A 23756-nucleotide genomic window follows, 5' to 3' on the forward strand; every position below is an offset into this window, starting at 1 on the left:
GCCGAGAATCCGATGGTGGGTGAGACATGTCCTCCAGAGGGACGGTGGGTGAGACAGGTCCTCCAGAGGGACGGTGGGTGAGACAGGTCCTCCAGAGGACGGTGGGTGAGACAGGTCCTCCAGAGGACGGTGGGTGAGACCAGGTCCTCCAGGGGACAGTGGGTGAGACAGGTCCTCCAGAGGGACGGTGGGTGAGACAGGTCCTCCAGGGGACGGTGGGTGAGACAGGTCCTCCAGAGGGACGGTGGGTGAGACAGGTCCTCCAGAGGACGGTGGGGTGAGACAGGTCCTCCAGAGGACGGTGGGTGAGACAGGTCCTCCAGAGGACGGTGGGTGAGACAGGTCCTCCAGAGGGACGGTGGGTGAGACAGGTCCTCCAGAGGGACGGTGGGTGAGACAGGTCCTCCAGAGGACGGTGGGTGAGACAGGTCCTCCAGAGGGACGGTGGGTGAGACAGGTCCTCCAGAGGACGGTGGGTGAGACAGGTCCTCAGAGGGACGGTGGGTGAGACAGGTCCTCCAGGGGACAGTGGGTGAGACAGGTCCTCCAGAGGGACGGTGGGTGAGACAGGTCCTCCAGAGGACGGTGGGTGAGACAGGTCCTCCAGAGGGACGGTGGGTGAGACAGGGTCCTCCAGAGGACGGTGGGTGAGACAGGTCCTCCAGAGGGACGGTGGGTGAGACAGGTCCTCCAGAGGACGGTGGGTGAGACAGGTCCTCCAGGGTTCAGTGTCGTGGGGTCAGGCCGCTCTTGACAGAGGTGTTGGCAGCTCTTTCTCTCTCTTTAGACAACTCCATCTCTATCTTCGCCTCGATCTTCTCCCAGTCCACCTCCACCTGACGGAGAGAGAGAGAGAGAGAGAGAGAGAGAGAGAGAGAGAGAGAGAGAGAGAGAGAGAGAGAGAGAGAGAGAGAGTGAGAGGGGGGGAGAAAGAGCGAGAGAGAGAGTGAGAGAGAGAGAGAGAGAGAGAGAGAGAGAGGGGGAGAAAGAGAGGGAGAGAGAGAGAGAGAGAGAGAGAGGGGGGAGAAAGAGAGGGAGAGAGAGAGAGAGAGGAGGGGGAGAAAAGAGAGAGTGAGGAGAGAGAGAGAGGGGGGAGAAAGAGAGAGAGAGAGAGAGAGAGAGAGAGAGAGAGAGAGAGGAGAGAGACAGAGAGACAGAGAGAGAGAGGAGGGAGTGAGATAGGCATGGCTACTCTGCTATGATCAGTGTAAACGGCTGCATTTATAGAACAGCTTTTATCCAAAGCGCTTTATAAATTTTGTTCCTCACATTCACCCTCGTTCACTCACACATTCACACACCGGAGGCGGAGGCGACCGTGCAAGGGGTGCCGACCTGCTCATCGGGAGAAGTTAGGGGTTAAGTGTCTTGCTCAAGGAGGAGCGGGAATCGAACCAGGAACCTTGATGGGTTAAACCTCACGTTGAACGGGGATTCCCAGTTACCGTTAAACTCAACCCAGTCCTGTCGCAAGCCGCTGTTGGTGTTCCATGACTGGTGGTGATATACAGTATAACAGGTGGCATGACTGGTGGTGATATACAGTATAACAGGTGCCATGACTGGTGGTGATATACAGTATAACAGGTGCCATGACTGGTGGTGATATACAGTATAACAGGTGGCATGACTGGTGGTGATATACAGTATAACAGGTGCCATGACTGGTGGTGATATACAGTATAACAGGTGGCATGACTGGTGGTGATATACAGTATAACAGGTGCCATGACTGGTGGTGATATACAGTATAACAGGTGGCATGACCGGTGGTGATATACAGTATAACAGGTGCCATGGACCGGTGGTGATATACAGTATAACAGGTGCCATGACCGGTGGTGATATACAGTATAACAGGTGTTCCATGACTGGTGGTGATATACAGTATAACAGGTGTTCCATGACTGGTGGTGATATACAGTATAAACAGGTGTTCCATGACTGGTGGTGATATACAGTATAACAGGTGTTCCATGACTGGTGGTGATATACAGTATAACAGGTGTTCCATGACTGGTGGTGATATACAGTATAACAGGTGCCATGACTGGTGGTGATATACAGTATAACAGGTGTTCCATGACTGGTGATATACCAAGTGACACTGGCACAATATCAATACCGTCATTCCACTTCCGTTTACGTTCAACTTCAATTGGACTAATGGATCCGTGTGTAGCCGACTATTTGGTTTCACTGTGTTGCTTAGCAACCTGGGACCGTTTATAGAACTCGGCTATATTTTGTTGGAAGAGCTGAACATGTAATTTAATATAATTAAATTAACTTTATAAAAAAATTTAAAAAATTAAAAATAGAAACATTCAGTAAAACTGAAAGAGCAATATCACACTGGAGGCTGCTGTGCGTTACAGTTACACTATACTGTACATCAGGCCTACTACAACGATGTACACTCGCTCCAGTGATTGGCTAACGGCTCGTACTTCCAGGTCCCCTGAGTTTGCCCTGAACTTGGGGAAATCTGCATTCAGCCTCTGAGCTCCAGACCCACGGAACACATTTTACAACACACTTTAAAAAAATCAATAACCGGGTGTTCTCTCGTCTTATTAGATTGTGCACTCCCGACACCGTGTCGCGGACGAGGGGGCGTGTCCTCCGTGATCTCAGCGAGGATAAATAAAGGTTGAATGAATGAATGAAGGGGTCGATGGGACGCAGCGCGCTCGCTCTTGTGTGTGACGACGCTGCTTAATTGCGAGAGATGTCAAAACGTTGAGCGGGTAAATGAGCGACTTGTGAGCATTAGAGGCTGCGGCCGCTGCATCGATCCGTTGTGTCTGTCCGTCTGTTTTTTGGATTCATTTTCAACGAGGAGTGGTCCGTTTGTTCGGACACGGTTGTCGGACGCTGTGTCCGTCTCCCCGCCGGATTTGTGTCCATTTTGTTGGACAGAAAAGTTTGAATGTATAGGGACTCGAGGGAGGGAAGGGGGCAGCCGATCACCCTCTCTCCGCTGATCGTATCACCCGCTGTAGCTTGGCCTCGTCCCTGACCGTGGCTGCAGGGAACCAGGTGATGATGGAGAGGGTGAGGATGGACTGGATGATGGCAGTGTAGAACTGGGACCATCATAGTCCTCGGCAGCCTGAACTTCCTCAGCTGACGTAGGAAGAACATCCTGTTGATAAAGCAAAGTGCAGGTGACGGCCAGACGGCTTACCTTCTCGGCGTACTGCAGGAACCGGTCGTTGCTCTCCGTCTTGTCAAAGTCCTGCAGGAACTTCCGTCTGTAGGCCAGCACCGTGTCCACATGGGTCTTGTGTTTCACCGCTAGCTCCAACGCCCTGGGAAGAGAGATGAGATAAGATTTTTTATTTTAATTTTTTTATTCGTTTATTTGGACGGGACAATGCAAAATTAATGAACACTGTGGAGTGTAAAAATTGCCGGATTTAGCACGAGGCTAATTTCCATCCGTTGTCCCCAAACATAAAAACAGGACTCATAGAAACAGTAAGAAATGTACAAATACATAAAAACAGGTCACATAAAAACAGTAAAGAAAATGTACAAATACATAACAGCATGTTATTGTTGCCCTCTAAAAGAAGCAAGGGTGGGGCTTCAGATTCAGATTTCTTTATTAAGCCATTTGTGTAAAAACACATTGGTAATTGTTGCAGCGTTACAGTTTATGCGTTTTTTCCTTTCTTTTTTTCACAATAAACGACAAACACCAACACAGACACAGGACAAAAAACAGTGCAGTGGGGGATTAATCAATTAAATAAATACATATATATATATAAAGTGTAGAGTGCAGAGTTCCCTTATGGAAAGATAAGATATTCCTTTATTGATCCCCTTGGGGAAATTCTAGCGTCATAGCAGCATGGGGGAGGGGAGGTACAGGTATGGGTATGGGTAATAGTAGAAGACATAAATATAGGCAATACAACTATAATAAAGATAAAAATAGCAGTGTAAACATATAATTAACTCTGAATATAAGAATATGAGCAAGTGTGATCAAAGGTGCAGATGAGGGTCTGTGTGCCCTATCAGTTATATTATATGTTACAATAAATATGGTCACAATAACACTTAGAATCTGAATACATACTATGAGTGAGTAAAGTATACAGTATACACAAGTGAAGTATACATACATAAGGTGACCTAACTGGCGTGATATAGTCCGTGCAAGACACACTTTTAGTGATTAGACATTCCTAGCAGTTCTCAAGTTCTGCTGCCGTTAGTTCTCCGGATAAGATGAGACCACAACAACGCTGCTCAAACACACACCTCGTCCTCCAGACTCGTCTATTAACACCCCAATAGTCACTCTGACCGCAAGCCATCGAAACGTTTGAGGAGGCACCTTCCCATAGTCCCAGACTGATACTCACTCACACAATACCCTTGGTACACTACTCACCCATCCCTCCCCTTCAAACTTTCTCCTTTGATGCACCAAATCAACACCAGAGTTGGTTGACCTATGAATCGCTGTACTCACTTTTTCAAAGGTATTGCCTTATTAAAAAAAAAAAAAAAAACGAACTTACTTTTTATATTTTATTTATTATTATTTACTTTATTTTTACATATTTTTATTATTTTTATTATTTTTATTATTATTATTATTATTATTATTATTATTATTATTATTATTATTATTATTATTATAATTATTATAATTATAATTATAATTATAATTATAATTATAATTATTATTATAATTATTATTATAATTATTATTATAATTATAATTATAATAATAATAATAATAATAATAATTATTATTATTATTATTATTATTATTATTATTATTATTATTATTATTATTATTATTATTATTATTATTATTATTATTATTATTATTATTATATATATTTTTTTTTCTTTTATATATTTCTTATTACCATTACTATAATCTCTCTCTGAAAAAGTTTTTTGTTTGTCTGCCAGTCACTTTGTCTTGATGTCTGCTGTTCTTTGTATTCTGTTTTTGTGTTTCAAATAGAACATTTTCAAGTACATATAATTTGTAAATGTTGGTTGCACTGGAAAAAAAACAATAAACAGACATTAAAAAAAAGAGGAGGCAGAGGAGCTGTTTCAATTTCATACCTATTTGAAAGCCCCAAATGGATTTTGTCTGGTGGCGTGTTCGGCATGCAGAGACACACCAAACAAACACCCAGAAACAACTAGCGGATTCAAATCAAATATTTTCCACAAGTCGCTTCACGGGGACTTTAAATATCAGCATGACGACGCGTCGTGGTGGACGGACGGGCGCTTTTGTCTCGTCGGGGGAGACGAGAGGTATGGATGTTGTGCAAATCTTTTGTAATAAATAGATAACATGGAGTAGTGTTTTAAAGTGTCTAAAGTGAATGTTAAAGGCGAGTGTTGGGATAAGGAGTGTTAAGGCTCCCACATAGTCGGGCGGAAGGTACGCGGAACGGACTCTGCAGAGGTCCACGCGGACTCAAAACGGACTCAAAGCGGACTCAAAGCCGACTCAAAGCGGACTCAAAGCGGACTCAAAGCGGACTCAAAGCCGACTCAAAGCGGACTCAAAGCGGACTCAAAGCGGACTCAAAGCGGACTCAAAGCCGACTCAAAGCCGACTCAAAGCGGACTCAAAGCGGACTCAAAGCGGACTCAAAGCGGACTCAAAGCGGACTCAAAGCCGACTCAAAGCCGACTCAAAGCCGACTCAAAGCCGACTCAAAGCCGACTCAAAGCCGACTCAAAGCCGACTCAAAGCGGACTCAAAGCCGACTCAAAGCCGACTCAAAGCCGACTCAAAGCCGACTCAAAGCCGACTCAAAGCGGACTCAAAGCGGACTCAAAGCGGACTCAAAGCGGACTCAAAGCGGACTCAAAGCGGACTCAAAGCGGACTCAAAGCGGACTCAAAGCGGACTCAAGGCGGACTCAAAGCCGACTCAAAGCGGACTCAAGGCGGACTCAAAGCCGACTCAAAGCCGACTCAAAGCGGACTCAAGGCGGACTCAAAGCGGACTCAAAGCCGACTCAAAGCCGACTCAAAGCCGACTCAAAGCCGACTCAAAGCCGACTCAAAGGGCGAAACTAAAATGTTCTAAACGCGAGGACGTCCCCGTCGTTCACTTGGTGTCGCACAAAAGGCTGCTCGGCGTGTTGGTTGACACCGATCTGCATTTTATCCTGAACACTCACTCCGTGCCAACAGAGAGTAGGGCAGCATCATGGTTATATGGGTAGGATCGGTCCGGTAAAACTTTGGCAGGTAGATGACGCTAAATTTAATTTTACTATCGCTAATCGTTATACATTCCAATTCATATATACATTTGGACCATGTCTTTTTTTTTCATCGTCTGAAGAAACTTGAGTTTGAATGGCTTTTCTAATTCTGAAATCTTGGAAACGGAGAAAACCTAGACTCTTTATTTTGACATCGGTGGACAACGGCGTGACAGAAAGTGACCTCAGACCCACTCCTATCCGAGCTCCGGGAGGGTCATCAAAGAGAAGTCGCCTATTCTCAGTCCTTGCCCCACAATGGTGGAATGAACTACCCACCCCAGTTAGGGCAGCCGAAACACGTCCAATCTTTCGCCGTCGACTAAAGACGCACTTCTTCAACCATTATCTGAATAAAAAAATATATATATATATATCTAACCCTAACTAACTTTATGGTCATGCACTTGTCCTAATAAACTAACCTACACTGTAGCACTCAACACTTTGATGAACATTGTTACTCAGCTGATAGAGTTGTGCTCTTCCTGATGACTTGTCGTACAGGACTTGTAAGTCGCTTTGGATAAAAGCGTCAGCTAAATGACTAAATGTTCATGTAAATAGCGCGCAAGGATTGTGGGAAATGTAGTAAACTGGCACGAGAAATGTAGGAAATTGGTACGCGGTGGTATACGCTCGACTATGAAACCTCAAACGACTACGGACATGCCGCGCAGAGTCCGGTCCGCTCACAGTACGCCCGACTATGTGGGAGCCTTTAGTTAGGAGTAGGGCTGACCCCTATTAATCGATTAGTCGACTAATCGGTCGAAAGGGGCCGTAGTCGACTGGCCAACCTCTTAGTCGAATATAATACAAAATAAATAAAAATAAATTATTTTTTATCATTTTTTTCAAAAGAAAAGAGGCCTAGAAGCGTGGCTAAAGCTAATGGCACGCATACCAGAGGCTAACTGCCTAAGAAAACAGGCACAGAGGCACTGAAAGAGGATTTCACCCGTCTAATGAACACACTAGACTGGACAAATATCAAGATGTATCCATCAGTGGACCAATTGCATGCTTTTGCAGAGGACAAGAAGCCTTCAGTCGACTCCTTCAGACATTAAGCACCCCCACAGCCCAAATGGAATGATACAAAAAATAAAAATAAAAAAAATAAATTAAAAATATTATACTTTTTTTTTTTTTTTTTTTTTTTTTTGTCGACCAATAGTCGACTAACGGCAAATTTTGGCTAATCCTAGTCGACCATCCAAATCCTTAGTCGGGGACAGCCCTAGTTAGGAGTGTTAGAGCCCTTAGGTGCCTAAGGATGTAGAGGCGCTGCCGTGCCTTCTTCACTACACACTGTTCACACTTCATTAGACGGTTTCTTTCTCGCCCCGTGAAGTCTTTCTAAAAATGGACCGAACTACGTCTAAACTATTATAATCCGAAATGTCACACAACCAGGTTTTCTCCAGAGAAGTGAGTTAATGAATTCCTACCGGTGATAATTCAACGAGACATCACAGGAAATGGAGTCCTCCCCCTTAAACGTTTCACTTCCTGCGAGTGAACTCCGTATCCTGCCCCCAGAAGTTCTTGTACAATGGAGCTCTTAAATGTCAATTTGAAACAAGCGAAGCTCCAGCTCCTTTTTCTCTCTCGTCACAGAAGGATCATTATGTTTTGTTAAAAGTTACAATGTGACTTTTGCAATGAGACTTTTTAATTTTTTTTAGATTTATTTATTTATTTATTTATTTATTTATTTATTTATTTATTTATTTATTTATTTATTTATTTATTTATTTATTTATGTTTAGCATTTATTGCTTTTTCATGGTCAGACATGACCGACAGAGGAGGAGAGGATGAACGGGAGAAGAAGAAGAGGCGGGGAAGACATGCGACAAGTGTCACCGGGAGCGGGAGGCGAACCCGGGGCGGCCGCGTACAGTGGGTGTGCCAGGCACCGTGCCGTGCGCCACGAGGGTAAACAAGAGTAAATATTCAAGTTTCAAGTTTCAAGTTTCTTTAATAGTTGTCATACAGAAGTACAGAATACTTTTATACAAAATGCTTCTTACTGTTACGCTCCAGAGACTGTGCTAGACAAGATAAGTATGAAATAAAATAACATAGTATAGCATGTAAATTAGAAGTAGAAAAATGAGGTCACAGTGTTCAGTATAGACATATGTACAATGTTCGATGCAGAATAGACGTAACTGAGTTACCATATAATATACAATATACTATGCAGTGTACTAATATACAATACTATATATATATATATTAACGTCATGGTTAATATCTACGTTATGTACTGAAATAACAAACGACTGTATACCCGCGCGACTGCATTGCGCTGCATATAGTGCACTAGAAGACAACCATACTGCTTTGGTTTATGGATTCTGTCCCGTGACTCCCGTCTGAATCTAAGTGGAGAGAGGTTGCTTAAGCGTAAAAATACTTCTGGGAGAAAGAGCTGCTTTTTCCTTCCTGGTAACAGACCCGGGGTGATTCCCTATTGGCTCATTATGTTAAACGCCTCAGGGTGAGCTATTCTCGTCGATGTTTAATCAATCTCTATCATAGATCAAAACTAAATCTGTAATGCGCCCAGCGGATTTAAAAAACGATGCTGGGGAATATTATGTGGTATAACTTGTCTTGTTGTCCACTGATCAGTAGGGTTGGGTACCATTCACATTTTAACCGATACCAGTACAAGTTCCTGGAATTTAGTATCAGTACCCGCCGGTACCTTTTTCCGGTACTTAACTCTCTGTAATACGTCTAATGGGTACAGTGGGGGAAAGTTTGGCTTTCCATGTTCTACTCTGGGATGATGTACTGTTCAGTAGGGCTGTCAACGAATATTCTATATTCAAATTAATAATCGACTTGTAAAAAAAAAAAAACGCCTGGTGGGCGGGGCCTGAATGGCCTGCATGACGGATAGGAGACACGACGCAACGTCACATTCATTGAACTGAAGAACGTGCCAGTAGTAACAAATGGACAACAACAACAACAACAACAACAACAACCGTGACCATCGGTCGCAAAGACAGGGATTTTGCAATCTGAGCAATCTGACAAACCCCGGTTGGAAATACTGGGTAGGACTACTAGCTCTGGCTTGTCGTTTGCGTTCACCATACTATGAGCTAGGGCTGTCCCCGACTAAGGATTTGGATGGTCTACTAGGATTGGCCAAAATTTGCCGTTAGTCGACTATTGGTCACCTAAAAAAATTATTTTTTTAATATTTTTTAAATTTATTCTTTTTATTTTTATTTTTTTATCGTTCCATTTGGGCTGTGGGGGGTGCTTAATGTCTGAAGGAGTCGACTGAAGGCTTCTTGTCCTCTGCAAAAGCATGCAATTGGTCCACTGATGGATACATCTTGATATTTGTCTAGTCTAGTGTGTTCATTAGACGGGTGAAATCCTCTTTCAGTGCCTCTGTGCCTGTTTTCGTAGACAGTTAGCCTCTGGTATGCGTGCCATTAGCGTTAGCCACGCTTCTATGCCTCTTTTCTTTTGGAAAGAATGATAAAAAAAATAAATAAAAAATATTAATATATTTTTTTTTCTTTTTTTATTCGACTAAGAGGTTGGCCAGTCGACTACGGCTCCTTTCGACCGATTAGTCGACTAATCGATTAATAGGGGTCAGCCCTACTATGAGCCTATGCTAAATCGGTCGTGTGCGTGGGCTGAACGAACGACATCCGGCCCTCGTGTGAGTTATATTCTGGGAAGGGGGTGAACTTGGGATTTTTTTAATTAAATTCTGTACGCACAAAAAAAGTTCAGCATGTGGGCGGCTGGGTGGGCGCAGCGGAGATTGCGCTCGTCACCAACGCAAGAGACTCCGGTCTCGAATCCGGGTAGTCAGCGCTGCCTCCGGCTTGGGCCGGCCGTCATACTGGCTCAATTGGCAGAGCCAGCGGGTGGGAAGTCGATGGGTGGTAATCTGGACGTTGTGGGACAGCGACTCCTACAGGTCAGTTGGGGGGGACGCCTGCACAGCAGAGACAGGAAATGGCGGGGGGGGGGTAGTGTGAGCCTCCCCACACGTTACACCTCCTCGCCAATGAGTGTCCGCGCGCTGGCAGGTGAAAAGATGTGACAGGCTGCCTCCTCGTGTGCCGGAGGGGGACACGTGATGCAAGGCTTCTATCCTCCCTACAACCGACCAGTGGGGGGCATATGCGAGCAACGTTCAAGACAGGGGAGGGGAGAATTGGATACACGAAATTGGGATGGGGGGAAAAAAATTGAAAAAATAAGGAGACAAAAAAAGTGGATAAAAAAAATAAAAAAGTTCTGCATGTGCGTTCTGTTGAGTGGTTAAAGTGAGGTTGTATTGGTTCGGCACACAGCGCGTACTGAACACACACACACACAGAGAGTCCTATACCTGTCCCAGTTATAGAGGTCGATGTGGACCCGTATGGCCTGGTAGACCAGACCCGCCTGCAGGAGAGCGGCCTCGGCCTCCTGGAGGTGACCGCTGAACAGCAGCATGTAGGCCACGGAGGACTCTGAGGGCAGGTCCTTTATAGAGCTGATGTACTGCACCTTATCCACCTGATGGAGAGAGAGAGAGGAGAGAGAGGGCCTTTATAGAGCTGATGTACTGCACCTTATCCACCTGGTGGAGAGAGAGAGAGGAGAGAGAGGGCCTTTATAGAGCTGATGTACTGCACCTTATCCACCTGATGGAGAGAGAGGAGAGAGAGAGAGGACCCCCTCTCGTACCATTATCAAGCCCTGCAGTGCCAAGAGCTGAGGAGCATCAGGAACCCCCTTACCCAGCTGGTCCTGAAGCTGAGTCCACAAACCTGCTCTCTTAACACACCTCAGGAACAGAACACGTCACCAATCAGAATAAATCAAATTACTACACAGCTAAAACAAAACTACATCACCTATTGGAAAACACAAACAAAAGCACAGAGCAAAATGCAGTGCTATCTGGCTCTAAATCGACAGTACACCATAGCAGATTATTTGAGCATGGTGACTGATCAACAACTAAAAAGAACCTTGACAAAATACACTGAGTGAGCACAGCCTCGCTGTTGAAAAGGGCAGGCACACGAAAACCTGGCTTCCTGCAGAGCAAAGGCTGTGCTGTCATTGCACCCTCAGTGAGCCGGAAACTGAGTGGCACTTCCTCACCAAATGTGAAAAATATAAATATATTAGAGAAACGCATTTTAAAAAATTTGAATTAATAAAAAAAGGCTTTCTCGCACTACCAGATACAGAAAAACTACCAGTCCTACTAGGGGAGGACTCAACAAGCTGTGAGCTAGCAGCAGCATATGTTGCTGCCTGCCACAAACTGAGGGACAGTGAGTGACAGTCACCCGACATGTTTACGCCGTAATACTTGATGTTTTATTTTACGATGATATTTTGTATGTACTTATATCTGTTTGTAATCCATGTTTATGTTTAATATTGCTTTGGCAACATGTAGAAGTACGTAATGCCAATAAAGCCATTTGAATTGAATTGAATTGAATTGAGAGGAGAGAGGAGAGGGGGAGGGGGAGAGAGGGGAGGGGGAGGGAGAGGGAGAGGAGAGAAGGCGGGAGGGAGAGAGAGAAGAGAGAGGGGGAGAGAAAGGTGGAGAGAAGAGATAGGGGGAGAGAGAGAGGGGGGAGGGGGGAGAGAGATGGAGAAAACAGAAGAGGAGAGAGATAGAGGGGGAGAGTGAGAGTGGGAGAGGAGAGGGGGAGAGAAAAGAGATAGGGAGAGAGAGAGGGGGGAGAGAGGGCGAGAGAGGGAGAAAACAGAAGAGGAGAAAGATAGAGAGAGGAGAGAGAGGGGGAGAGATGAGAGAGAGGGAGGGAGGAGGAGATAGGGGGAGAGAGAGAGAATGAGAGAGGGGGAGAGAAGGAGGGAGAAAACAGAAGATAGAGAGGGAGAGAGGGAGAAAACAGAAGAGGAGAGAGAAAGAGAGAACAAGAGAGAGAGGGAGAAAACAGAGGAGAGACAACAGAGAATGAGAGAGGGAGAGAAGGAGAGAGAGAGAGAGAAAACAGAGATGGAGAGAGAGGGAGAGAAGGGGAGAGAGAGGGGGGAGAAAACAGAGAAGGAGAGAGAGAGAAGGAGAGAGAGGGAGAGGGGGGGGCAGAGAAGGAGAGAGAGGAAGAAAACAGAAGGAGAGAGAGAAGGAGAGAGAGGGAGAACACAGAGAAGGAGAGAGAGGGAGAAGGAGAGAGAGGGAGAACACAGAGGAGAGAAAGAGAGAGGGAGAAAACAGAGAAGGAGAGAGAGAGAATGAAGAGGGGGGGAGAGAGAGAGTGGGAAACCAAACGATTACTCCTCAAGTATCCGTTCACCCCGTATTGATTGCCTGATTAAAAGATAGGGGGGGGATTGATCGATCGGCTGAGCTATACCGATCAATAATGCTCTTACCTCTCCAATGGCAGCGTAGGCCACCTCCGCCGTGGTCAGCTCCCTATTGGCCATCGCCATGCCGGCGAGACACGCCCACAGAGACTCGTCCTGTGGGGATGGAAGGCATTAAGCGGCATGTTAACAACCGGCCAATAACATCGCAGCGTGTGGGACACAAACGTGAGCAGCGTTGCACATGTGGGTGCCATTAAACCTGTAAATAACGACTTAGTAGGAGTCGTTTTAGACGCACTGTGGAACTTTTTCCATTAAGAGATATCGCTTCTTCAGCGTGCTAAGAGCACAGAGATGGGGCAGGTTATCGCTGAGCAAGAGACAACGCTGCCTACAGCAAGCATGAAACGCAGTTCAATTCAGCGAGATCCATAAAAGGCTATGGTCTCGTTTCTAGAGCATAAAATGTGTGTAAAACAGTGCCCAGAGTTACGCTGCTTGGACAAACGTTGTCTCTCATCTGCCATGTTTTAACAAGCTGCAGTCGCCTCCACCAGCCACAAGGCGGCGATCTTCCATAGTGCAGGTTTAAAGGACCACACAATGATACGAGGAGTCCTTCTTTTTTCATGATCTTCTACCGTTACTGAACATTTTATTTTCTGCCGATTCACCACTGCCATAGGCTTCCACTGATTCACCACCGCCATAGGCTTCCACTGATTCCCCACTGCCATAGGCTTCCACTGATTCCCCACCGCCATAGGCTTCCACTGATTCACCACCGCCATAGGCTTCCACTGATTCCCCACCGCCATAGGCTTCCACTGATTCCCCACCGCCATAGGCTTCCACTGATTCCCCACCGCCATAGGCTTCCACTGATTCACCACCGCCATAGGCTTCCACTGATTCTCCACCGCCATAGGCTTCCACTGATTCACCACCGCCATAGGCTTCCACCGATTCACCACCGCCATAGGCTTCCACTGTATCTGAAAGTTTTAAACGCAGCATGAACCCATGAAGGTCACCACATCTGACTAAAACACCATGCTAACGTCCGAGGTGCATCTAGTTCCGTGAAAGATGGCTCTATTGTGCTTTAATACGGCGTCTAAACGGGAGGAATTCCTCCTCAGACCCTGTATTATATCACAAGGGCAAATACCTTTCTGAAAACAAGCGACACATAAGATTAGATTAGATTCAAATGTATTGTCATCATGCAGCACAAGTACAGTACACAACACAAATAAGTTTGGCATCCAACCAGAGTGGAAATGTAACAGTAAAGTGCAACAGCAATATACAATGTACAGGTGATTAAACTGGGTACAAAATATACAACTTAGTACTACTGAGTGTAGTGCTAATCAGATGTATGTACAGAGTTGTAGTATAATATGTACAGAGATACAGGTATAAAGACAGTATGGTAGCAGTAATAATAATAATAATAATAATAATAATAATAATAATAATAATAATAATAATAATAATAATAATAATAATAATAATAATAATAATAATAATAATAGATTTAATTTGTAATGCACTTTACAATTGCGGGGCAAATCTCAAAGCGCTACAGTTAAAAGAACATAAAAACTAGCGAGAATAAAGGGCGGCTACATGGCGTAGTGGGCAACGCACTCGCCACGAAATGCTGGAGACGCTGGGCTCGTCAGTTCGAGCCCAGCGCTCCACATTTGCTTTCAGTTTAGCTGGTCGTCCGTACTAATACACATTGGCCGTATTAGGGGGTGGGAAACTGATGGGTGGGGATCGGGCGTTGTGGACAGCGACTCCTACAGGTCGGTTGGTGCGCCTGCGCAGTAGAATCAGGAAGTGTCGGGGGCAGCGTGAGCCTCCCACGCGTTACTCCTCGCCACTGAGAGATCGAGCTGCGCAGGTGAAAAGATGCGACTGCTGTTACCTCAAGTACCGGAGGGGACTTGTGCTATGTATGACTTAGTCCACATTGCAGCCGGCTTGTGGGAGGCAAGAAACAGCGTCCGTGACAGGGGAGGGTTGAATTGGATGATATGAAATTAGGATGGGAGAAAATATAGAAAATGGGAGAAAAAGTGCACTTGGAAAAGATGAGATGCACCTTAGGAGGCTCTACGGATAGATTCTATAAGACATGGCAACCCTTTTTGACGTATATGGAGAATGAAAGGTTGGGTACACTCCCATAGTGGAATCTATGAGACTATGTTGGGACCTCGGAGCAAGTTGAAGATGTGAATGTGTTTTAGTTTTTGTTTCGTTATGTTTGCATTTTCTGTTAGTTTAGTGTTTGCCTAATGTGAGTTGAATCTGGGAGGGGGGGGGGTGGGCTGGTGGGAGGGAACTGGTGGGGGGATGGGCTGGTGGGAGGGAGTAGGGGTGGGGTGGGGTGGTGGGGAAAGAACCAAAATGGATGATTCTATATTTTGACACTGACCATATCATGTATGTATCCATGCTGGTTGAAAATGAAAATAAAATTATCAAAAAGACTGGTGTCTGTCCTTTAAGCTGTATTCAACCCCACATATCAAAAAGACCGGTGTCTGTCCTTTAAGCTGTATTCAACCCCACATATCAAAAAGACTGGTGTCTGTCCTTTAAGCTGTATTCAACCCCACATATCAAAAAGACTGGTGTCTGTCCTTTAAGCTGTATTCAACCCCACATATCAAAAAGACCGGTGTCTGTCCTTTAAGCTGTATTCAACCCCACATATCAAAAAGACCGGTGTCTGTCCTTTAAGCTGTATTCAACCCCACATATCAAAAAGACCGGTGTCTGTCCTTTAAGCTGTATTCAACCCCACATATCAAAAAGACTGGTGTTTGTCCTTTAAGCTGTATTCAACCCCACATATCAAAAAGACTGGTGTCTGTCCTTTAAGCTGTATTCAACCCCACATATCAAAAAGACCGGTGTCTGTCCTTTAAGCTGTATTCAACCCCACACATCAAAAAGACCGGTGTCTGTCCTTTAAGCTGTATTCAACCCCACATATCAAAAAGACTGGTGTCTGTCCTTTAAGCTGTATTCAACCCCACATATCAAAAAGACTGGTGTCTGTCCTTTAAGCTGTATTCAACCCCACATATCAAAAAGACCGGTGTCTGTCCTTTAAGCTGTATTCAACCCCACATATCAAAAAGGCCGGTGTCTGCTCCTTTAAGTTTGGTTCAACCGGGCAAGTCAATTAACAACAGCAGATACTTATTTGCTATAATAGCCTGGTGCTTATAAGGCAAAGACTGTAAAATAAAGGGTTCAGGAGGACGGCGAGGGCTGTCATTACTAGAGGGACAGAGCACTAACAGCCAGGTACAGTGTATATATGTGTATGTGTGTATGTGTGTGTGTGTGTGTGTGTGTGTGTGTGTGTGTGTGTGTGTGTGTGTGTGTGTGTGTGTGTGTGTGTGTGTGTGTGTGTGTGTGTGTGTGCGTGTGTGCGTGCGTGTGGCAATGTGTATTATTAAAGGGACAGGATGGTCTTTACGATGGCGTCTTCAGGGGCACAGCCCCCCCCCCACCCCCACCCCCCATTAGCAGTCTCCTCATCTCCACAGACACATACACACAGACAGATACTGTAGTGTACACACAAACACAGACACACACACACACAGACAGACACACAGACACACAAACACACAGGTCTCATTAGAAGCCCACCGCAGGGCACTCGCGTGTCCCGTAAGAGCGTCTGGGCTGAACAGAGACACGCACTCAGGCCGCAGCGTTCGTGAGGGCGGCCTGAGTCAACAACAGCTGACCCGACGCCGGTCCAGCTAAACCTCACACCCACACCAAGAGAGAGAGCCACCGCTCGGCACGGTCCCCCCCCCACCCCTCTAATTAGACCCCATCGCTGAGACAAACACAGAGACGACCGCAGACCACTCCTAACAACAACAACAACACGTCATCGTCCCCCCCCTCGGTCCCACGAGCGAGCGCCACCGGGCCGCCCTCCACAGTGTCGTGTTTCCAAATATTGATGTTCACTTATGTCGTGCTGCTGCAGTCGTGCCTGGCGTTCCTGTGTGTCTGTGCCTGGCGTTCCTGTGTGTCTGTGCCTGGCGTTCCTGTGTGTCTGTGCCTGGCGTTCCTGTGTGTCTGTGCCTGGCGTTCCTGTGTGTCTGTGCCTGGCGTTCCTGTGTGTCTGTGCCTGGCGTTCCTGTGTGTCTGTGCTGCCCTCTGTGTGTCTGTGCTGCCCTCTGTGTGTCTGTGCTGCCCTCTGTGTGTCTGTGCTGCCCTCTGTGTGTCTGTGCTGCCCACTGTGTGTCTGTGCTGCCCTCTGTGTGTCTGTGCTGCCCTCTGTGTGTCTGTGCTGCCCTCTGTGTGTCTGTGCTGCCCTCTGTGTGTCTGTGCTGCCCTCTGTGTGTCTGTGCTGCCCTCTGTGTGTCTGTGCTGCCCTCTGTGTGTCTGTGCTGCCCACTGTGTGTCTGTGCTGCCCTCTGTGTGTCTGTGCTGCCCTCTGTGTGTCTGTGCTGCCCTCTGTGTGTCTGTGCTGCCCACTGTGTGTCTGTGCTGCCCTCTGTGTGTCTGTGCTGCCCTCTGTGTGTCTGTGCTGCCCTCTGTGGTTCTCCTGTGCTGCCCTCTGTGGTTCTCCTGTGCATTGCAGGGCGGGTCGAGACGCTGTATCAGGTGGAGACTTCCTGACATCGACGGCTGCAGGATTCTGGGAAAAGCCAGACCACCACCGACCCCTTACCAGAAGAGTGGGAGTGAGGGAGGGGGGGGAGTGAGGTAGGGGGGGGAGTGAGGGAGGGAGAGGGAGTGAGGGAGGGGGTGGGGGGGAGTGCGGGAGGGAGAGGGAGTGAGGGAGGGGGGGGGGGTGGGTGAGGGAGAGGGAGTGAGGGAGGGAGGGTGAGGGAGGGATTGTCTTCCCGGGGTTGTGGTTATTGCATCATAACACATGTAGGGGTTCACTATAGAGGCAAGTGTGTGTGTGTGTGTGTGTGTGTGTGTGTGCTTGTGTGCACATGCCTGTGCCAGTATGTGTGTGTGTGTGTGTGTGTGTATTTATGGGCGTAGAGTAGAGTAGGGGGGGTTGAATCCGGTAAATGGTGTCACCAGGCTAATTGAGGTCTAATTAAAGCCTAATGGTCTGCCCTCATAAAGCTCTTACACACACACACACACGCACACACACACACACACACACACACACACACACACAGAGATACACACACACACACACACACACACACACACACACACACACACGCACACACACACACGCACACACGTGCACAGGGACTGTGGCAGAGAGTGCTGGGCATCGGGGCACGTACAGTACAGTGGTACACGTGGTCATCTTGAGGCCAACACTGTATATAAATACGCACACAGCCCTGCTGCTGTACTGAGCAGCCGGTCAGCGGACACTGACTCAGAGATACTGCTGAAGGGGCTCCGTGTCGTTTTGGGGAAAGAAAAAGATTATAGTGTATTATTATCTGAATAAACAAACTCACGAGGAAAATTGGGAAAATTCTGTTTGATTGTTGTTGTTTACAATGGCAAGGCTTTTATATTCATTTTCTGGATTGTCTAGAGCCTAGAGGCCTCAATGAGGAAAATGTTTTGACCTGTTTCATTTGATTATTTCATTTCATTCGATTGTTTACTATTTTCATTTATCATTCTTTATATTTATAATTGAAAGATGGCTTATATGGGTCATGAGTGTTTATGTTTAGAGTTTAAGATGTAGGCCTACTCTGTATAAAAAAAAAAAAAAAATATATATATATATATATATATATATATATATATATATATATATATAAATATATATATATATATATATATATATATAGATATAGATATATCTCTTTGTGATTTACTGTTTCTTTTTGATTTACACGCTTCTTTTTGATTTACATAATTCTGAAAAGGTTGTGCTTGTAAGTGGTATTTTGTACTTTTTTGCAGATCTCTTGTGGGAATGTGTTGTCACTTCCTGTTTGACTTGTATATACTAGGGTCACTTACCCTTCATGCTTCATGCAAGCCATTCTGAAGAAGGTGTGTTCACACCGAAACGTCATGATTACAGGCTGCCAATAAATTTGGAAAAACCTGGAGTGCGTGCCAGGTTTATTATAAGATAAGATAAGATATTCCTTTATTGATCCCCTTGGGGAAATTCAGGCATCATAGCAGCATGGGGGGAGGGGGGGTGGGGAGGTACAGGTAGTAAAAAAAGCAGTGTAAACAATATAACAAATCAATATAATTAACTCTGGACATGTGCATCATATGGGCAACAAGGTGCGAGATGAGGGTGCGTACTGTGTGCCCTCTCCGTTATATTTGCCCTTCAATAAATAGTTACACTATATAATCGAATAATCTAAATCTAATCTATTATATCATCTAAAAATGCTAAAATGATAATATATTAAATATATATATTTTTACTACAAATATATATACTATTCCAATAAGTAACTGTGTGGTTGTGTGTCTGGTTGTGTGTCTGGTTGTGTGTCTGGTTGTGTGTGTCTGGTTGTGTGTCTTGGTTGTGTGTCTGGTTGTGTGTGTCTGGTTGTGTGTGTCTGGTTGTGTGTCTTGGTTGTGTGTCTGGTTGTGTGTGTCTGGTTGTGTGTGTCTGGTTGTGTGTGTCTGGTTGTGTGTGTCTGGTTGTGTGTGTCTGGTTGTGTGTGTCTGGTTGTGTGTCTGGTTGTGTGTGTCTGGTTGTGTGTCTGGTTGTGTGTGTCTGGTTGTGTGTCTGGTTGTGTGTCTGGTTGTGTGTGTCTGGTTGTGTGTCAGGTTGTGTGGCTGGTTGTGTGTCTGGTTGTGTGTCTGGTTGTGTGTCTGGTTGTGTGTCTGGTTGTGTGTGTCTGGTTGTGTGTCAGGTTGTGTGTGTCTGGTTGTGTGTCAGGTTGTGTGTCAGGTTGTGTGTCAGGTTGTGTGTCTGGTTGTGTGTGTCTGGTTGTGTGTGTCAGGTTGTGTGTCTGGTTGTGTGTGTCTGGTTGTGTGTGTCTGGTTGTGTGTCTGGTTGTGTGTCAGGTTGTGTGTCTGGTTGTGTGTGTCTGGTTGTGTGTGTCTGGTTGTGTGTCAGGCTTGATGACGGGCCGGCGGGGGTGGGGTCACCTTGGCGAAGCGGCAGAGGCGCAGTGCCTCGGTCCAGCGGGAGGTGGCGCTGTAGTCGTGCAGCAGGGCGGGGTAGGGAGGCACGCTGCTGTGCACCAAGGAGCCGTCGCCCCGACGCACCATCACCTGCGAGCCGACGTAGCTCAGGATGTGGGAGGTCCTGCTGAAGTCACTGAGGGGGGGGAGACACACACAGAGACACACACACAGAGACACACACAGAGACACACACAGAGACACACACACAGAGACACACACACACAGAGAGACACACACACAGAGACACACACAGAGACACACACACACACAGAGACACACACACACACACACACACACACAGACACAAACACACAGACACAGAGACACACACACACACACACACAGAGACACACACACACATACATACATACATACATACATACACGCACATATACACACATACATACATATATACACATACACACACAGACACACACATACACATACATAAATATATACACATACACAGACACACACACATATACACACATACATATACACACACACATATATATACATACACACACACACACACACAGACACACATTTAGTCATTTAGCTGAACGTTTTTATCCAAAGCTACTTACAAGTTCTGTACAACAGGTCAGCAGGAAGGAAGGGTACAACTCTTTCAGCTGAGTAACAATGTTCCTCAAACAGTGTTGAACTTGGGTGCTGCAGTGTTGAGTGCATAGTAGTAGAGACATATTAGTATAGTAGGTAGTAATATAGACAAGGAAGATTATTTAGTGCATGATGGTAGAAGACAGTAAGAAGGTTCTTTTAATTATTTTAATTTCACACACACACACACATGTACACAATGCCAACTGCATTTTAGCCAAAGACCGTCCAGCAAGGTCTCCTGTCACTTATTAATAGAGGATGTTTGGAATGGCACACGGTACATTTATATATAGCAGCTTTTATCCAAAGCGCTTTACAATTTGTTCACACATTCACACACCGACGGCGGAGGCAACCATGCGAGGTGCCGACCTGCTCATCGGGGGAGCAGTTAGGGGGTTAAGTGTCTTTGCTCAAGGACACTTCGACACGCTGCCCAGTAGGAGGAGCGGGAATCGAACCGGGAACCTTCCGATTACCAGACGACCGCTCTACCTCCTGAGCCCCGCCCCTGTCGCCCAAACCAGTTTTGCTTGTTTATACAGTGTTTCTCCCCCCCCCCCCCCCCCCCAACCACCTCCAATGTAAATTACCCAGTATGGTTGTCAATATCCCAGTGTACCCAACCCCCCCCACCCAACCTCCTCCAATGTACAGTTTCTACGTCAAATGTATATACTCCCTTTTCTTGACTCCTTCTGTATCACAAACAGTACTGTATTTGCAAATCTGGTATGTCATAAATGTATAGATGTAGCAGTACTGACTATCTGTATGTTGTGTATGTCATATGTTATGATGAATTGAAAATGGGGGACCCTGATGTAAACAAGACAAACGTCTTTCTCTGGTCTGTCTCCCCTTAACAATTGTGTGTATTGAGGTGTACTGTACTGTACCCATTCTGCAATCTGTTAATAAAGTTTTCAATCAATCAATCAATCAATCAGTCCTCCTGGTGGTGTGTACCTGCCGTCCTTCACGTAGAGGGTGTTGGGCAGCAGGTCCTTGTCGGTGAACACGGTGCTGGGGTAGTGCCACACCGACAGCTGGTTGTCCTGGATACCACACAGGATGTTAGCGCCGTCGTTCCACGCCATGCTGTGCACCGTGGTGCCTGCAGGGGGCAGCGCAGACAGGAAACACACACCGTTAAGATTCACATTCCTTTTTATTGTCACGTCATTCGGTACCTTTTATAGCAATTTTTTTTTGAAATTCACTTTGTTGTGGTTCGTCGACCGTAGCAGCATCCGATATAATATAATATAAAATAAAATAAAATAGCATAGAAAAAGATCAAATAAGAGCCAGATGACTATATACAATTCTAACAAAGTGTGCAATGTGCAGATAACAGGATGTGCAGTATGCAGATATTACACTGTATAAAATATAAATAACAAAATGGCTATGTACAGTTCCAAGAAGAAAATACGCAAGTATGCAATGTGCAATGAGCAATGTGCGATAATGAGCAATGGGCAAAAATGCAATGTGCAATACAGTATAGCAGCAGCAGCAGCAGCAGCAACAGTGTTTGTCGAGGGATAGCTCTGATCTGTTTTACCAATAGCCCTATTCCTCACCAGTGATGCCAGTAACTAGTTACTAAGTTACTAGTTACTAGTTACTGTAATCTGATTACTTTTTTCAGTAAATAGTAATCTAACTTGTTACTTTTTAGAAGCCAGTAATCTGATTACAGTTACTTTTCCAAGTGGCTGTGAGTTACTATTTAGTTACTATCTCATAATGCTGTTGATAAGAGAGCCAGGGGTACAGTCAGCTAGACCGGAGTATATGGCCTGATGGCTGATGACGTCTCATGATGACCTGTCTGAGCAGCCAATCATGATTTATGACATTATGCACTTTCAATAAAGCATTATTTAAAAAAAAAAAAAAAAAACTGTTGTCATTCTTGTGGCAGCAGCAGGGGGTACGACGACGACTTCGTAACCTAGTTACTTACTTTGATAATCAAGTAATCAGTAAAGTAACTAGATTACTTTTTAAAGGAGTAATCAGTAATCAGATTATTTTTACAAGTAATCTGTGGCATCACTGTCCCTCACAGACCATGGTGACCCGCACCACCATGAGGAGACACTGCATCTCAACATGTGGAGTGAAACTGTGGAACAGTGTGAATGTGGTGCTAAAGCAATGTCCAAGTATGAGACAACTGAATTATAAGGAAATGATGTTCACGAGGTACAGGGATATTATTATGTACACAGTATACAGTATAATGCATGTATGTACTGTGTGTATGTATGTTTGTATTAACACGTATCTTTTGAATGTATTCTGGTATTTTATAATATGCATATTTTTGTATTTTTGTATATTTGATTTTATAAAACAGGGGAAGTTCTCGATAAGCCTCTAGGCTTCTAACTTCTCCTTCACAATCGTTATAACTTATTATGTATTGTTTTTACTACTGTTTAACTGTGTTAATAACAGTGATGCCGGTAACGCGTTACTAAGTAACGCGTTATTGTAATCTGATTACTTTCCCCCGAAAATAGTAATCTAACGCGTTAATCTTTAAAAGCCAGTAATCTGATTGCAGTTACTTGTCCAAGTGGCTGTGCATTACTATTTCGTTACTATCTCATCATAAATTCATAATGCATGCGGAATGCAGTATTTTATTTCGTTTTCGACAGTCAAAAATACATTTTTGAGCTGTTTTTCTTATTTGGGAGTGACGTGGTGTGGCAGTGAAAGGGTTACACAAGAATGTGTCCTCGCGGCGTGACTGGACTCTCTGTCTGTGAGTGACTCTGCTTTGGCCCAATCACATTCCCCATCCACAGTCTGCGAATCAGAGGCAGAGTAGGGCGGGTCTTCACAGCACGTCATGTGACATATGCGCCAATCGTCTGACAGCAGGGCTCCGTTGCATTCGTCTGAGAATTCCAACCCCAAAACGCTTGTCTAAACGAAGTGAAACCGCAAGAAGACTAGAGAGACATTTATAAAAACAATTTAATAGTTACAGTTGATATAATTGAATAGTTCAGCCTGCATTTGTTAGATGTGAATGGATACACTGGTTTTGTAAAACCACTGGCTGGCTGCTCTAATGCTCTCCCACAGTTCTTCAGGTGGGAGAACACGAGTGACAGAGAGAGGGGAGAGAGACACACACACACACACACACACACACACACACACACACACAAGCACACGCACACACGCGCACACACATACACACAGAGAGGGAGAGAAGGGATTATATTATAATAATAATAATTATTATTATTATTATTATTATTATTATTATTATTATTATTATTATTATTATTATATTAGAGATGTAGGCTGTCTGGGTGGGGTTGGAGAGAAAGA

At 45.2% G+C, this 23756-nt stretch overlaps 1 protein-coding gene across 1 annotated transcript in view; it reads right to left on the bottom strand.

The window, feature by feature from the left end:
- Positions 1-510: 510 nt before the first annotated feature.
- Positions 511-23756, bottom strand: part of ift80 (intraflagellar transport 80 homolog (Chlamydomonas)) — a gene marked incomplete at its 5' end in the record, with an annotated part of 142501 nt that continues 119255 nt past the window's right edge. The window contains 6 exons of the mRNA XM_084311366.1: positions 511-836; positions 3191-3314; positions 10660-10829; positions 12675-12764; positions 19728-19899; positions 21363-21510. Coding sequence (XP_084167492.1) covers positions 726-836; positions 3191-3314; positions 10660-10829; positions 12675-12764; positions 19728-19899; positions 21363-21510 — 815 coding nt within the window. The 3' untranslated portion in view covers positions 511-725. The remainder of the gene's footprint in view (positions 837-3190; positions 3315-10659; positions 10830-12674; positions 12765-19727; positions 19900-21362; positions 21511-23756) is intronic.

Source organism: Notolepis coatsorum (genome assembly GCF_963971535.1).
Source record: "Notolepis coatsorum genome assembly, chromosome: 1".
NCBI lineage: Eukaryota > Metazoa > Chordata > Actinopteri > Aulopiformes > Paralepididae > Notolepis > Notolepis coatsorum.